Raw genomic sequence first — 17,148 nt, forward strand, 5'->3', positions numbered from 1 at the left:
AGAAAATTTTAGGACAGCTTCAGCTACGACTCCAGTAATCTCAGCTGAGAATTGAATCTTTTTAGGGTAAAGTACACTTTACAACCCTCAACTTGCACCAAAGTTCGATTTTCAATCTTCAACTATGAAACCGGTCAAGAAACACCCTCCAACTATCAAAACCGGACGAATTTGGTCCTCGGCCGGTTTCAAAAGCGGTTTTATATTTTCGGGAGGCGCCGAAATTTTAAATTATTTTTTTGAGCATCTTAACGTCCTCAAGTGAAAAAAAACTCAAAACTACAAAGTTGTAGATCTCATTGAGCTCTACAATTTACATATAAAAATTATCTTCATCTGACATCGTATCGAAGGGTTTTCTATTTTTTGAAATTTGAGTCTCATCACGCGATAAAATATGGTGCTGAAATTTTATATTATTTTTTCGAGCATCTTACTGTCCTCAAATGAAAAAAATTAAAACTATAAAGTTGTAGATATCATCGAGTTCTACAATTTACATATAAAAATTATCTTCATCCGACATCGTATTGAAGGGTTTTCTATTTTTTGAAATTTGAGTCTCATCACGCGACAAAATAGTTTTGTCGCGTGATGAGACTCAAATTTCAAAAAATAGAAAACCCTTCAATACGATGTCGGATAAAGATAATTTTTATATGTAAATTGTAGACCTCGATGAGATCTACAACTTTATAATTTTAATTTTTTCATTTGAGGACAGTAAGATGCTCGAAAAAATAATATAAAATTTCAGCACCATATTTTGTCGCATGATGAGACTCAAATTTCAAAAAATAGAAAACCCTTTGATACGATGTCAGATGAAGATAATTTTTATATGTAAATTGTAGAGCTCAATGAGATCTACAACTTTGTAGTTTTGAGTTTTTTCATTTGAGGACGTTAAGATGCTCAAAAAAATAATTTAAAATTTCGGCGTCTCCCGAAAATATAAAACCGCTTTTGAAACCGGCCGAGGACCAAATTTGTCCGGTTTTGATAGTTGGAGGGTGTTTCTTGACTGGTTTCATAGTTGAAGGTTGAAAATCGAACTTTGGTGCAAGTTGAGGATTGTAAAGTGTACTTTACCCATCTTTTTATCAAGCTCAACTTTTGCTTTTAACCAATTCAATTGACGACAGCTGCTCCTTCAAAGCAGTCGGAGCCATTTTCACTCGTGGAGAGCTCCGCCTAGCTAATTTGACGATGCCTCCACTGCACGGAGACAGCTCCAACAGCACACGCAAAAACCTGTTGGCGCCCACGCCTCCACGAGGCCACGAGGCCGGGCAACAAGCGGACAAGGCCCCCGCCGGCCCACCCACCTGACGGCCTCCCGTGCCCCGCGGCCCGCATCTTGCCGCCCGACCGATCCGACACCGCTCGCCGAGCACGACGCACCGGCCTCCCCAACCCCACGACACGCTGCCGCCGCCCCCACCCACCCACCCCCCACCCACGGGTCGTCGAACTCGTACGTTGCCGCGTTAAGAAACAAAGAAGATCATGGCGTGCCAGCATCTGCGATCGACCAGCCTGCCCGTGAGGCTGCACGCCCTGGTGCAAGAGGTCGAGGACGAGCTGCAGCGGATCCGGTCCGGCGCGTCGGCGTCGGCACCGTCGCTGGCGGGGAGGCTCGGCGACGCGTACGGCCGCATCGAGGAGCTCGTGCGGCTCCACGGGGGCCGCGACGCGCTGTCGAGCGCGCGCTGGAGGAGCGCCGTGGAGGCGGAGCTGGACGCGTCGGTGGCGCTGCTGGACCTGTGCCAGCGCGCCAGGGACGCCGTGGCGTCCGCGAAGCAGCACGTGCGCGCGGCGCGGCGCGCGGTCCGGAGAGGCGACGCCGTGCTCGCCAGGGCGGCCGTGCGCGGGTACGTCCGGTGCCTGGCGAAGGCGGGGAAGCACGAAGCCGGCGGCAGGAAGCTCCTGAGCAAGCGTGGTGCGCCGGCGAACGCCGACGGGACGCCGGCGGCGGTGAAGACGCTGTCGGAGGCGGTGGCGGTCACCGTGGCGGTGCTGCAGTGCGTGCTGTCCTCGCTGTCCATGCGAGTTGTGGACACGAGGAGGAAGAGCAGGTGGTGCGTCGTGTCCAAACTGTTAGGTAGTGAGTGGTCACTTGGTCTTGGAGTATGTAAAGACTTGGAAGGCCATGAGGGGGCGATGAGCGCGCAAGAGACGCTGCAGGAACTAGAGGACGGCATCGAGGCCGTGGAGAGTGGGCTGGAGCATCTGTTCAGGCATATAGTTCAGGCCAGAGTTGGTCTGCTCAATGTGCTTACCTTGTAAAAGACGTCTCGAATTGTGAATAGATTTTGGGTCAGTGTCAGGAATGACTCTTGTGAAGACCATTTTTATTTTCTGAGCATAGGCCGGATCTTGTATCTATTGGGTCAACGCTCTTTCAGACAGCACATCTCAGATAGAACAAGTAAAAAAAAATACCTACACTTGGAACCACTTTGGAACAATTTTCTGGATAGTGCCTTGGGAGCACTTTCGTAAAGGTCTAGTGATCCCACCGTACCATGCTTGGGTGTTTTTATAGGGACAATGCTTGGTTTGTTTGGATAGCAACCGGCAAATCTGTTGCATAGATTTCCCTTGAAATGCTGGAGAATCTATGAGACGATGATGTGGCGGTCTCCCAAAGAGTTCCTTCCTAATGTGTTAGGCTCGCCGGTAGCGAACGGCCGGACTCAGGAAAGAGTTACAGAATCGACGATGTATATTGATAAAAGTACTTGTTCCCTACTTAGAAAGGAAAATACATCAACTCCATTCCTGATGCCCTCTTCCTCTCGCTGCCTTCTGGTATACTCAATCTTCTCTCCCCTCTCAGCAACGAACCGGTGGGCCGACGAAATGGACCTCACACCGGCTCGGGCTTCTCGTTACAAGTCACGCAGGCCCATTTTGGCCCAGCCAATCTGGTGTTGCTGACCCTCTTCCTCTTGGGCCTTGGAGTTGCCGACGGGTTCCCAGGGTGAGGTTTGTTGACATCCCTCCCCCCTTGAGTGCCGGCATGTCCCCATGCCGGAGCACCAGGAAAGTGCTGCATGATGGCGTCGGTGTCCTCCCAGGTAGCAAGGTCGTCGTCGAGCCCGGACCACTTGATCGGCAACTGCTTGACGGAGTGGGCACCGCGTTGATGAAGTCTGGACTACAGCACGCACTCCAGGAATTGCATGTTGTTGTCGAGGTCGGGTAGCCTAGCAGAGACTGCTGGAACAGCGGACGATGCTAGCTTCAACAGCGAGACATGGAACACCGGGTGGATTGAAGACGTCGGCAGAAGCTCCAGCTTGTACGCCACTGCTTCGATCTTGGACAACACCTTGAAGGGGCCGAAGTATTTGAAGCACAGCTTGTGGTGGGAGCGTGGCGCCAACGACGACTCAACGTAAGGCTGTAGACGGAGGTAGACGAAGTCGCCAGCCTGGAACGAACGCTCCGAGCGCTTCTTGTCCGCCTGGTGCTTCATGCGCTGCTGGGCGCGAAGGAGATGTTGACGGACAGAGGCCAGCATGGTGGTGCGCTCCGCCATCATGGAGGCAACGTCCGGCATAGGGGAAGCAGCAAGTTCAGTAATACCAAAACGACGAGGAGATCGACCGAACAGTACCTCAAATGGAGATTCCCCCAAAGCTGAGTGTGAACTGGTATTATACCAGTATTCGGCAAGTGGTAGCCACTTCAACCACTGTCTTGGGCATGAATGAACAAAGCACCGTAGGTAAGTTTCGAGGCATTGGTTGACACGTTCGGTCTGGCCGTCAGACTGAGGATGGTAGGCTGAGCTCATAGCCAAAGTGACTTGGGCAAGACGAAAGAGCTCGCGCCAAAACTGGCTGGTAAAGATGGGATCACGATTGGAGATGATATGAGTAGGCAAACCATGAATTTTGAAGATGTTGTCGAGGAAGGCATGTGCTACTCTTTGGGCTGTATAAGGATGATGTAATGGAATGAAATGTGTGAATTTACTTAGCTTATCCACAACCACCATGATGCAGTTAGCGTGGCCAGAAGGTGGTAAGCCATCAATGAAGTCCATGGAAACCATTTGCTAGGCTTCAGTAGGAACTGGAAGAAGAGAAAGGAGACCCGGGTAGCGGACTCTATCAGGTTTGGCCTGGTGGCAAACTGAGCAAGTAGCAACAAAGGCTTTGATGGACTGCTCCATACCGCGCCAGAAAAAGAGCTTCTTAATGTGGCTGTAAGTGACTGGAAACCCGGAATGACCTCCCAACGCGCTGTCATGAAGAGCTGAGATAATTTGTTGCTGCAGTTGATGGTTGTTGCCAACCTAGATGCACCCTAAGTAGCGAATGACTCCATGATGTAAGGTGAATGGTGGATGGCTATGAGGGTTGATAGACAGCTCCTGGAGCAACTTGGTAGACTTAGGGTCGGAGGTATAACCAGCGGTAACATCGGCAAGCCAAGCCGGAGTGGAAATGGATAGAGCTTGTAGTTGAGATGGCGGGTTTGGATGACGAGACAGGGCATCGGCTACAGAATTGGACGTGCTGGGCTTGTAAACTACCCTGTACTGAAGAACGGCCAGTTTGGTGTGCATCTTGAGCTGTCACTGGGTCTGTAGGCGCTGATCAGTGATGTGCATAAGGCTGCGTTGGTCGGTAAAGATGGTAAATTCGTTGTGCTGGAGATATGAACGCCACTGCTCGACTGCCACTAGGATTGCCAGGAACTCCTTTTCATAAGTCGACAGAGCTCTAGTTCGGGGGCCAAGTGCTTTGCTAACAAAAGCAAGTGGGTGGCCATCTTGTAACAGGACTGCTCCAACACCCAAATCGTTGGCATCAGTCTGCAACTGAAATGGCTTACTGAAGTCCGGCAGGGCGAGCACCAGAGCTGAAACAAGGGCAGACTTCAAAGCATCCATAGCAGCTTGGTGAGATGGATTCCAAATGAATATAGATCCCTTCTTAAGAAGATCAGTCAGAGGTCTAGCCAATGTAGCAAAGTGCTGCACAAACTTACGATAGTAACCAGCTAACCCCAAGAAGTTGCGGAGCTCTTTGATATTCTGTGGTGGAGGCCACTGCTGGACAGACTCGATCCTGCTGGGGTCAGTGGACACACCATTATGGCTGATAATGTGTCCCAGGTATGAAATGGACTATTGGGCAAAACGACACTTGGAGATCTTAACTTTCCATTGGTCTCTTGCTAACAGGGTAAAAACCTGGTGAAGGTGCTGAATGTGGTCTTTGAGAGTACGGCTGTACACAAGAATGTCATCGAAGAAAACCAGAGCACACTTACGCAACAAAGGGTAGAGAGTGGTGTTCATGGCGCCTTGGAATGTATTTGGTGCGCCGGTCAATCCGAAGGCCATGACAGTAAACTCAAACTAACCCCAATGTGTTTGGAAGGTTGTTTTATGTTCTTCACTGGGTGCTAGACGAATCTGATTAAAGCCAGCCCGGAGATCCAAGCAAGAAAACCATTGGGCGTGAGCCAACTCATCCAACAGCTCATCCACCATTGGGATAGGAAATTTACTCTTGACAGTCAAGGCGTTGAGCATCCGGTAGTCAACGCAGAACCGCCACGAACCATCTTTCTTGCAGACCAAGAGCACCGGGGAAGAGAAAGCACTGGAGCTTTGTTGTACCAAGCCTGACTGTAGCATCTCAGAAACTTGTTTTTCAATCTCATCCTTGAGTGCCGGCTTGTAATGGTACTGACGGAGAGCCACTGGGGGAGCACCGGGAACCAAAGGGATATGATGGTTGCATTGGCGGCGAGGTGGCAGATCAGATGGTTCTTGAAATAGATCAGAAAATTCTTCAATGAGATGCTGGATGGCTGGAGGATGGTCAGGAGTTCCCGGTGAAGTAGCAGAAGTAGCAATGTGACAGCTGCAGCAGACTATGCTGATCAGAATCTGGCAACAGGCCCTAAAGGACGACATGTTGCTGGCCATAAGGAATGCTCATCCATTTGTGTTGCCAATCAACCCTCATAGGCGAGAAGGCCTCTAACCAATCCATACCGACAATCATGTCATAATAACCCAACTGCAGGATGCGTAGGGTAGAGTGGAAAGTGTAGCCTTGAACTGACCATTCAGCACAGCTGACTTTAGCAGAGCAGAGAACAGAGCCCCCATCAGCCACTCTTATTGTCATTGGTTTAGGAAGAGGTCTCAAATTCGGTAGACCGGTTGCAATGCTGGAACTCAAGAAGGAATGGCTGCTTCCGGAATCCACCAAAATGACGACGTCACGGCCCAGCAAGGATCCCTTGAATTGCATTGTTCTGGGAGCAGCTGAACCAGAGGCCGCAGCAGAGGAAAGCATCACGAAAGCCTGAACGTCAGTGGGCTGATCAGCATCTTGGATTGGACTATCGGCAACGTCCTGGAATGCCTCGGAGCATAGGTCCCAAACTTCTTGAAGAGCATGAACTTGTGGAACTGGGGCACACCGATGGCCTGTAGCCCACTTGTCGCCGCAGCGAATACAGAGTCCACGTGCTCGCCGGTAGTTCCGCGGTGTGGACAGCTTGTCGTCGATGGAAGTAGACTTGGTTGGGACTCGCTTCTCAGGAACCGGATCTTGCACAGCTTGGGGACGCCGATGTGGAAGAGGCAAGGGCAGAGCACCCTTGATTGTTGCCGTGCGAGCGAACGGGGACGCTTCCGAGCACTTGAATTCCTTGCGGACACCTTGGTCCAGCGCCTCTTCCTGTAACAAGGCAAGAGTACAAGCAGTATCGAGGTTTTGGGGTCGAGCAACCATAACTACAGAGCGAATATCTTCGCGTAAACCATCAACGAAGCGTGTTGTAAAATAGAGGTTATCAGGGTGAGGATTGTAGGCTGAGCTGTTCAAAAAGATCGGTGAACTTTTTGATATAATCAGAAACGGTGGAAGTGTGTTTAATGTGGAAAAGCTGGCGTAAGAGCAGCTCATGCTGATCACGGCTAAATCGCTCATGGATGAGGTTAGAGAATGACTCCTAGGATATGTTCTGGACTTCAGACTCGGTAGACTGAAGCCAACGAGCTGCGGCATGGGTGAAATGGTGAGTGGCCACGCGAACCCAGATCGCTGGATGAACCGAGTACATTTCGAAGTGGGAACGAGCACGGGATAGCCACAACTTAGGATTATCCCCATCGAATTGAGGAAACAACATCTTAGGGAGTTGGCCTAAATTTGGATTGGCTTGGTGGGGAAAGTAATTAGGCTGTTGGGAATTGGGATGATGAGAAAATTACAGTGGTGGAAACAGAGACGGCTGGTAGTATGGTGAGGGGTATGGGTTCGACAGTGGGGGAGGAGGCTAGGGAGGGTACGGAAGCGGAGGCGGAGGGGGAGGATATGGTGGTGGAGGAGGCGGAGAATGGAACTGTAACGGCGGTGGAGGAGGATTAGGTGCGGGTAACGTACCATTGGCCGGGAACGGGGCTATGGTCGTGACCGAACCGTACCCCACATTCCGTGTTGGAGAGGCGACGCCGTGCCCACTGGGCCAGTCGGTCGTTGCTTCGGCAGGTGCGCGCCCGGCGACCAACTCTAGAATACCCTTAGGCTCGGGAGATCCACCATTAGGAGCAACGCTGGATCGATCCCAGAGCTTGGACAGCCGATCCACCTCCGAGCGAATGGTGAAGTGGGAGCTCTCAATCCGGGGACGCCAGGCGGCGAATGCCTCGGAGGCGGATTCCAGGGCGGTAACCCGCTCGTCGCTCTCGTCCTGGATCTTGACATAGCGCACCATATCCAGATCATGGGCGCGCCCCTCCAGCTCGCTGACGCGTTCGGAGAAGTGGCCACCCCAGTTATCAGCGACGATGGCGGCGGTGTACTGGGCGGAGGCGAAGTGCTCCAAGGAGTCGAGGCGGCGGTCGACGGTGGAGTCGTGCTCGGAGCGGACGACCTCCGTCTCGGTGAAGCGTCGATCCAGACGGGCACCGAGACCGTCGAACTCGGAGCGGAAGGCGTCGAAGCGGTGAATCAGATCATCGAACATCTGGCGGACCACGGGATCCATGGCGCCGCGGGAGCGTTGAAGGCGGGTGAAGTGGGAATGGGCGGGTGGGAGGATCTCCAGCACGCGCGATGGCCGGGGGTCGACTGCTCTGGTACCAATGTTAGGCTCGCCGGTAGCGAACGGCCGGACTCAGGGAAGAGTTATAGAATCGACGATGTATATTGATAAAAGTACTTGTTCGCTACTTAGAAAGGAAAATACATCAACTCCATTCCTGATGCCCTCTTCCTCTCGCTGCCTTGATATACTCAGTCGACTCTCCCATCTCAGCAACGAACCGGTGGGCCGACGAAATGGACCTCACACCGGCTCGGGCTTCTCGTTACAAGTCAAATCTGGTGTTGCTGACCCTCTTCCTCTTGGGCCTTGGTGCTGCCGACGGTTCCCAGGGTGAGGTTTGCTGACATAGTGCAAGTTACACTTGATTGAAACCGCGACATGTCGCGACGCGTCATATGAACGCTCCCGTCCCCTTCAGCCACTTTCTGCGCCAGAGGCGGTACTGTCGAGCAAATTGCCTTGAGGTTGCAATTAGACTGCGAAGTTGCACTGGAAACGTGACCCCCTCGTGTCTGAATAGTCTGATAGATGCGCCCAAGCACATGCAACTTGAGCGGGCGAGTTCAGCGCGGCTAGGGCGATGCGCTGTGCCGCGGCCAGTGGCCGGCCATCTGTTTAGTTGCCGACTTGCCGTGAGGGCAAATTCACCTCCAGCTTCAGGCCGAACGACCGATCGAGCGAACGAGCCGTGCCTCTGAGAAGCAACCTGTGGCGTGTGTGACCGGCCACAGTCACGAGCCGAGCGCGCCTGTTGGCAACTCCCAAGCGTGCGTGCACCGGGGCTGCGCCTGGACGCGCGGGCATGCACCGATGCACGTCAGGCGTCAGTACCTCCGTACCTGCCCAAGAGGCCACCACTTCTACTGGAGTTGTTAAAGTATTGAGAGATGGGCGGGGCTCAGGGCATATGTTTGTGAACTGCGGCCTACCGATGGGCAATGGGGGTGTGTGTCATCTCAGTCTCACTGTCTCAGACCACGGCTTCCGGTTAGGCGGCCACACACGTTTTTTCCCCCCGCCAACATGCATTTGCGCGTTTTTCATCAGGCAGCAGCTCCCCACGGCCCAATGTGTCTCCAGAGAAACGCATTGGAGTTTGTTCATCCTCGTGCTTAGTTGATTAAACAACCATCTCAAAACAAAGTTGATTAAACAGCATGCAGCAGCTAGCAGGTAGTTTGCGGCAATAATATTTGATTAGTTCTAGATCAACCGGCCGGTAATCTAGCCAGCCAGCCACATGGTGTTCTTAAATACAGGTATGTATCCGCTCTAGCTATATGATCGATCGATCATCGATAGGCGGTTGTTGCACATCTAGCGCATGATGAACCGAATTATTTGGGCATATATGATTGTCACAGTGGATGATTGTAACAAAGGTTAGTTATACCAGGTGCAAAAGACAGGCTACAAGTTGCACGAGACAGTGCCTGCTATATCCACGGTGTCCACACGGTCTCTGTCACTCGCGTTGCAGCCAGCGCATGTTAGTTCACGATGAATGGAGAAACAAAGCCCATAGAGTACGTGACATATAAAAGGGCAGCAAGCCACACGGACATTTCAGGAACCTATAGCTCTTCACTGCTTCATCGATCCATCTCTCTTCTCGCATCACACCCATCGCTTCCTCTTGCAACAATCCGATCCATGGCTGCCCATCTGCGGTCTATCAGCTTGCCCACAAGGCCGCACTCCCTGGTCCTCAAAGCCGAGCAGGAGCTGCAGCGCCTCAGGTCCTGCTGCTGCGTGTCCACGCCCCCGCCACCAGCGTACGCCCTGCGCGCTCTGCTCCAGGACCTCAGCGACCTGCACGAGTACGTCGAGGAGGTCGTCCGCCTGCCCAGCAACTGGGACGCGCTCCGCCTTCCCCGGCACCGGCGGCTCGTGGAGGGCGAGCTGGAAGGGTCGGTGACGCTGCTGGACCTGTGCGGCGCGGCGCGGGACGGCCTGGCCGGCGCCAAGGAGCGGGTCCGGGACCTGCGCTCGCTCCTCCGCAGACACCGCGCGGTGAACAGCCACGAAGCACCACGCCGAGGCGGTGACGCCGCCGCTGTCAGTGTCAGCGCCAGGGCGGCGGAGGCGTGTGCCGGGCCGCTGAAGAAGGTGGCCAGGGCGATCAGGCGGGAGTCCGGTAGGTGTGCTGGTGCTGCCCTTGACACCACCAGGGACGATCTCTCTTGCGGCGGCGCGCCGCCGAGGCCGCTGGCGATGCTGGCGGAGGTCAGGGAGCTCACCGTCTGCGTCCTGCAGTCGTCCATGGAAGCTCTGCTGAGGCAGGTCGTCGTCAGGCCGCCGAGCGCCGGCAAGTGGTCGCTCGTCTCGAGAGCCTTGGCGCACAACGGGAGCAGGTCGTTCGGGTCCGGGGAAGCTCGGGAAGGCGCTACTCGTGTTTGCGCCATCAAGGACGTTGCTGGTGGCAACGAGCCGTCGAATGCTCGGAGCCATTTGCAGTCGCTGGAGGGCTGCATCGAAGGCCTTGAGGACGGATTAGAGCGCCTGTTTAGGAACCTTATCAGAAGCAGAGTTTGCCTTCTTAACTGTGTTAGTTCGTGATTACCGTGTTTATTTCAGGAGTACTAGTATTTTGGCAAAGTGTCTGATGTATTGGCGTCCATCTTTTGAGGATTGCTTTTATCACTAGCGTTCTGTTCCTCCGATCCTCATACGCATAATAAACAACATATTATTGACAAATTTATCAAAGCTTTTTTTTAGCAATACAGAGCTTCAATAATCAACGACAAGATTACAATCAGCGGCAGCGGTACCCGACGGCCATTCCTGGACAGGATTAAGTCCACTTTTGTCTCTGAACTCTTATGTCGGTCTAATTTTTATCCTCAAGTATAAAACCGTCTGATCTGGACACCGGAATTTTCAAACTCGTTCACTTTAAGCCCCTCGGCGCGTTTGAGGCGGTTTGCGCTGACGTGTTCCCAGTTTTGAGTGGCCACGCTGGCGTTGACGGACACGTAGTGTGATAGAACCGTCTAATCTAATGCCTCTCAGGAGCGCTCGTCTTCCATTAGACACAAAGCATCCAAAGAAGAATACTAAATTACTCGGTTCCGTCGAGCACACCCCAAGGAAGAACCTGGAAATCTACATTTTTGCCATCAAGATCACAGATGAGAGAATAAAGCTTACATCATTCATAACCATTTCTTACATCACTTTTAGTACAACATCAGCGTATAATATTTATTGTTACAACAGCGGAATGTAATCATGTTATCAGAGTTATGAACAATTTAATTTAACAGCGGAATATAAACATGTGATCAGAATTACAGGGGAAATAAATATCTATTCAAGAATGATGAAGTATTGAAATATAAACTACGACAACAGATTATGAAACTTTCATTTATAAAAGCGATTGGTGAGGGTTTATAAATAACAACTACGATCGCAGCGTAAAGGAATCCTCGCTGAGCCCACCAGGAGGTATCCACACACAAGGGTAAGCTTTAGCATCCACCTGTTACCTGCAACAGGGGAAATAAAACTCGGAGTACTCAATTGTACTCAGCAAGACTTACCCGACAGGAGGAAAGAAATGACTCCAAGGATATGCAAAGTTATCTGGGTTGTGGGTTTATTGCATCTGCAGGAAGTATTACTAAATGTGCATCCTTATATTCGATTTTTATTAGCAGTGCATTGGTTCATTAATTAACCATTCTATGTAAGCACATGTGCTGCTTTCAAGCAGGTGGTAAGCAATCAGATTTTCTTTTTCCATCTTTCATCTTTCAGTTTTTACTACGGTGCTAGGCATAAGACAAGCTGTACCGGATCGTCCGACGATTCGCGAATCAATGCCCCTAGCTAGGTACCCTGAAAACACACGCCTCGCTTGTGTCCAAGACACAAGCAGAACCAACCCGTCACCCTCCTATCCTGGGGTCCTAGGTCTCCGTCCAAACTGGGACTCCAAGCCCCCGCCCCTGAGTCCCAGACTCAGTGCGGTGTAAGAACCCCCTCCACCAAAATAAAAACCTGACAGTCAGTCCGGAAAGAGCCAAAACCCACAATAAGAGAGCAACAAGTCTTCCAATCACCCATACCTAAGTATGTGCTTGGGATAATAAGTCGATGGCTTATGCAACGATCGGTCCTTAACCGACACAGACAGGGAAAGCAGTGTAACCAAGCTATGACCCGCGTCCATGGCGACACAACCTCTTACACCCACCAATACCCAAACCATATCCCTGCCCGGTCATTATTTTTATTTCCACCATTTATATATTCCAAGTGATAATAATCCAATAATATATTTTTTCTATCTCATGCGAGTGACAGCCATCACTCGACTTCTACCGAAGTCCTGTAGCATAACATTCTACACGATCCTGTCATACTAGTAAGACTCATAGGATAAAGATATATATGCAAGTGGGTTTCATTCAACTCCTTAAAACTTAATGCACAAATATAATTTAAACTGCAGAAAAGTAGGAGTTATGTATCGGGGCTTGTCTGGGTAAAATATATTAAAAGTTAGTATCTGCATCTTCAGATCATTCACCATCTGAATAGAAAGCCCATCGCATCATCTCCTGGGGAGAATACCATTACACCATCTTTGGATTTCCAATCATCCTTCAATTGATCTGTTGATCCATTATCGTACTTATATGATATGCATGGATGCAAATGCATAGATGTAAATAATCAACGATAGCCAAATGCTTAGAAACTCGATCACGCCTCACAAGCTAACGAGATAGCTCTAACGCTGGTCTACGTATCCATGTTGTCGAATAAGACGTTATTTCCCAATAATTATTTTAGTTATATAAACTCAAGGTGTTTCTTTATTTCACCCTATCAATTTAATCTTTATTCGAAATATGGCATCATTATTTATTTAGCAACTAATTATTCTGAAGCTATAAAAATTACAGTGAGTACCTAATATTGCTAGGAACCTACTGTATAAATTTTAGATCCAACACTATTACCAATTTACCATAACAATTCCTACATGTTCTCCTTTTAACAATATTAAGCATTTTAAAATAATTAGAGCGACCCTAAAAACATACCGAGTCTATATGAACAAAATACACTACTAAGTAGATCATGATTTTAGGATCTCAACAAAACAGATTTAACTATTTATGGACAACTACACAAATTTATATTGATTTTATAAATTTATTTCCAAAACTAATTTTAGCACCCGCTTCAGAAACTAAAGGGCCAGCAGTCCTTAAATCGGCCCAGTGGCCAGAGCAGCCCAGGCGGGGCGTGGCATGCGCGGCCCAGCCAGGCGAGCACGGAATCGGCCTAGACGGGGCGGTGCACGCGTGGCCCAGGCGCTGGCAGGGACTGACCAGCCCAATGGGCGCGCGACACTAGGCCTAGGGTCAGACGGTGCGGGCAGCGGCCCAGGCGGGCGCGGGCAGTGGCCCACCAGCCAGCCCACGTGGCCAAGGCAGGTCGGCCCAGCGCGGCGGACGCGTGGCCCAGCAAGGCTGGCGGCGCGGACAGCCCAGAGACAGGCAGCACAACTTCACGAAGAGGCCCCTGAGTTCCCAACAAATCACCCCGTAGCACATCGATACTATTCTCCTAGGTCACGTATTTACGTAAAGAACCCTGTATAAAAATTCGGCTTGGATTTTTACCCTTCTCCTGCCAAGGAAGAAGCAGAGGAGTAGAGGAGGCAACAGTGCACGGCGGGTGCAGGAGAGGCTCGGCCGGAGAGGAGGGCGTGGACACCGGGGCAGAGCGCAGACGCCGAGGTACCGAGCATGGATGAAGAGCGTGGACGAGCCAGCTGGCGAGGCATGACTCCTCGACGACACGGACTCTACCGACGGTGGCCGCGAAGGTAAGGCGATGCAGAGCTCGGCCGACGGCGAGCGCGAGCCTAGGTGCATGGCGTGGCCGGGGTGCAGGAAATAGGCCAAGGATGCATAGATGCCAGCAGCAGGGCGGCTCAACAGCGGTGACAGCCGTGGAGCAGCGCTGGCCCGGGCAACCGACGGTTCGGCGCATGGCAATGGTTGCGGTTCGGCCGGGCGCGTAAGGTGATAGAGACTCGGGCGAACAGCGCCACTGGTTGCTGCTCCAGCGTGACCACGGAGGCACATGCGCACGAGGGGAAGCTGAGCGATGGGCGGCGTAGGGAGACACGTGGCCACGACCGGACTTGCTCGGCCACGGCGCGGACTGAAGCGGAGGAGGCGCCATGGGGCAGAGCAGCGGTTCCAGTGCAAACCGTGCTCGGTGGGGCGGCTGGCTGGTGAGGCAAGCAGAGGAGCTTCGCATGGCTTTGCGTGAGGCACGGCGACGACGACTGCATCGGAGGAAACAACGCAGCCAGAAGAAAAGGGAGGGAGGGAGAGATAGGTCTGGCATGGCTTGGCCTCGTCACTGGCGCGACGCGACTGCAAAAAAGACCGCACAGCATAGGCACCGACATGACATGGCCACCTGGGCATCCAAATAGAGGCAGACAGACAGAGGCAAAGCAGTGCAGCGAAAAGACAGAGAGAGAGAGAGGAGAGAGTGCACAGGCAAGCGCTGCATGCAGTGACACAAGCGAGCAGGCAGCCAGCGTAGCCAGGCCGGCAAGCCCATGCACGCGAGGTCGTGAGGAAGCAACGTCGGCAGCAGTAACCAACAGAGAGAAGACAAGCAACATCAGGGATGTGCTACTACTACTAGTACTCTAGTACTAGCTGGCATGACGAGTCTCTTCATCGACTACTAGGCTTTAGTACATGTGTTCATGCAGAGTGGATGAGTTAAGTTGTCCATGTCTGCAGTTTGGAATTGAGTTTAATTAACTTCGTATTAATATTAATTGATTGATTCATTGACAGAAGTCCACAGTCAATTTGATGTTGTCGTTTCACGAACACTAAGCTATATATAGTGAAGGTAGGCCGAGGCAGGGACGTGGGAACTCGTGAGTTGGAGCTTTACGCGCCGGCCACGGAGACAGCGGAGGCAGCAAGGACTAGCAGGACAGACATGGATAAGATCGCGGCAGCAGAGACCAGCAAGGCAGGCAAAGAAGTAAACGCAAAGGCCGATGAGCATGGATGCGAACGAATGAGTAGACTTTGCAAATGTAGAGCCACGACGAGAACGAGACAACGATCAATAGCAGTGCCAGGTGAGTACGCTGCACGCCAGGAAAAACAAACAAAGCTACTGCGCTCTCTCTCTCGTTAGTTCATGCTTATCAAAATAAACCCATGAGTATATATATACATCATTCTATTTATTAATGGATTTTATTTTATTTATAAGAGTTGCTTTTCATGCTTAATTTAACAGAACAACCTTTCGCTAAAATCGTCGTTCGACATTCCTAAATATCTTTATGCACTGAATACTTTAACTTGGCATTGATTTGAATCCACAAAACTAAGTCACACATGATTCCCTTATCACTTCGAGTACGTTTTAAATCAAAATCTATGAGACTCGTTTCGAAAATTTTTCTTAGGCCTAAATCGCGGTGCTAAACGATCTCGTAACACCAGGGGTGTTACACGTAGGATCATCGCGCCAGTCAAAACACGAGCCAGCCCACTCAGCTCTATCTCTCCCTCTAAGTCCCTCTCCCCCAAACCCAAGACACCACCACCGCCTCCATCGCCGTAGCCGCTACCGCATCCTCTCCTTCGATCCCTCCACATCTACAGTCTCCCCTTCGCCTGGAAGTCCTCCGTTGCCGCCTTCATAGTCGTATATGGCGACCTTAAGTGGATCCAGCCAAAGTTTGGGGACCCAAGAGTCATGATGGCGTCGCCATGGTGATTCCCATGGTGATTCGTCCTCACCCATCCCCTATCATGAAGGACCACTGGAGTATACCCTAGCTGTGCTATGCAAATGCGGTGTAAAAGCTGCTAGGTTTATATCTTGGAGTGATTTGAACCTAGGATTGCAGTATCTGAAGTGTGCATGGGCTCATGTAAGTTGTTCTCTTCGTGATTCATAGTCTATAGATGCATCAGTGATTGAGTGTGTCTCTGATTTGTTGGTTATTGGTTTGTTTCATAGGATGGTGGTTGCGACTTTTATAATTGGGTGGATCCGCCAAACAGTAGCTTCAAGAAGCAACTTTTGCTTGATTTGCGAGATGCAGTGAAGTACTAGAAGCGTGCAACTGGAGTAGCTGAATAGGGTTTGGAAGATGCAAGAATGGAGACTGCAAGACTCTTGGAAGGTGCAACAAGGGAGAATCAAAGACTACAACTTCAGCTGGAAGGCACAACAAGGGAGAATCAAAGACTGCAGCTTGAGTTGGAAGGCGCTATCAGGTACAATGAAGACAGAGGGGCCATGTTTGTTGCAGCCAGGAGAGATATGGCCATTATGCAAGCTGAATTGTAGTTGGGAGCTGAATCTAGGGTTGAGTTAGAGGTGAGGATAGGGACATTGGAAAAGGAGAGGAAGTTCTTATTTGGTGCTCTATTTGTTTGTGTAGGGTTAGTGGCTGCTTCCTGGATGCCTTGGATCATGTAAGTCAATGTGGTGTTAGCCTTGGTGTAGTTGTAGTTGTAGTTAGTAGGATCCATGTTGGCACTGAAAACCTATTTAGGTTCTATTATGGGTTGTGTATCAGCTTAATGCATGAGCATAATGCTCAGGACCATGTATGAGTATCAGGTTAATGCTCATGTCCTAATATTTTAGTGAAATGTGGTTGCATAAATCCTTTTATATGTGTAACCAGTGAGCTTTGTTAGACTAAAGTTCAATACAACATAGATCCATACAACACATGTCATTCAGTGATTAACACAGATCCAAGTTCATTACAATAGTTCAGGTTGCACACACACAGACTCATGAAATTTGACACACATGAAGTAAGGTAGAAGGATAGATCCAAGTTTATTACAATAGTTCTAGATAGCATAGATAAGACAGATCCAAGTTCATTACAATAGTTCCAGATAGCATAGATAAGATACAGACACAGACATGGGCTCAAGGATTTGGGCCTATTGGCAGTAAGGTAGAAGGAGTGGCTCCCTTGTGATCAGCTGCACTTGGTCTTCCTTCCTCTAGATA

At 50.7% G+C, this 17,148-nt stretch overlaps 2 protein-coding genes and 1 pseudogene across 2 annotated transcripts; all 3 read left to right on the plus strand.

Annotated features, from left to right (window-relative positions):
- Positions 1-1,509: 1,509 nt before the first annotated feature.
- Positions 1,510-2,289, plus strand: LOC136544294 (uncharacterized). Its single transcript, XM_066536512.1, has one exon. It carries the CDS (start codon positions 1,510-1,512, stop codon positions 2,287-2,289), a length of 780 nt encoding a protein of 259 aa, XP_066392609.1.
- A 7,390-nt stretch (positions 2,290-9,679) lies between these two features.
- On the plus strand, positions 9,680-10,750 carry LOC136546700 (uncharacterized). Its single transcript, XM_066538659.1, has one exon. It carries the CDS (start codon positions 9,745-9,747, stop codon positions 10,648-10,650), a length of 906 nt encoding a protein of 301 aa, XP_066394756.1. The 5' UTR covers positions 9,680-9,744; the 3' UTR covers positions 10,651-10,750.
- Positions 10,751-15,817: 5,067 nt separating this feature from the next.
- LOC136544295 (uncharacterized) lies at positions 15,818-16,733 on the plus strand (annotated as a pseudogene).
- The last annotated feature ends 415 nt before the right edge of the window (positions 16,734-17,148 follow it).

This window comes from Miscanthus floridulus, chromosome 3, assembly GCF_019320115.1.
Source record: "Miscanthus floridulus cultivar M001 chromosome 3, ASM1932011v1, whole genome shotgun sequence".
Taxonomy (NCBI): Eukaryota; Viridiplantae; Streptophyta; class Magnoliopsida; order Poales; family Poaceae; genus Miscanthus; species Miscanthus floridulus.

Bases quoted from the DNA above. Each gene is read 5' to 3' on its own strand.
- LOC136544294 (XM_066536512.1), top strand. From the start codon at position 1,510: ATGGCGTGCCAGCATCTGCGATCGACCAGCCTGCCCGTGAGGCTGCAC.
- LOC136546700 (XM_066538659.1), top strand. From the start codon at position 9,745: ATGGCTGCCCATCTGCGGTCTATCAGCTTGCCCACAAGGCCGCACTCC.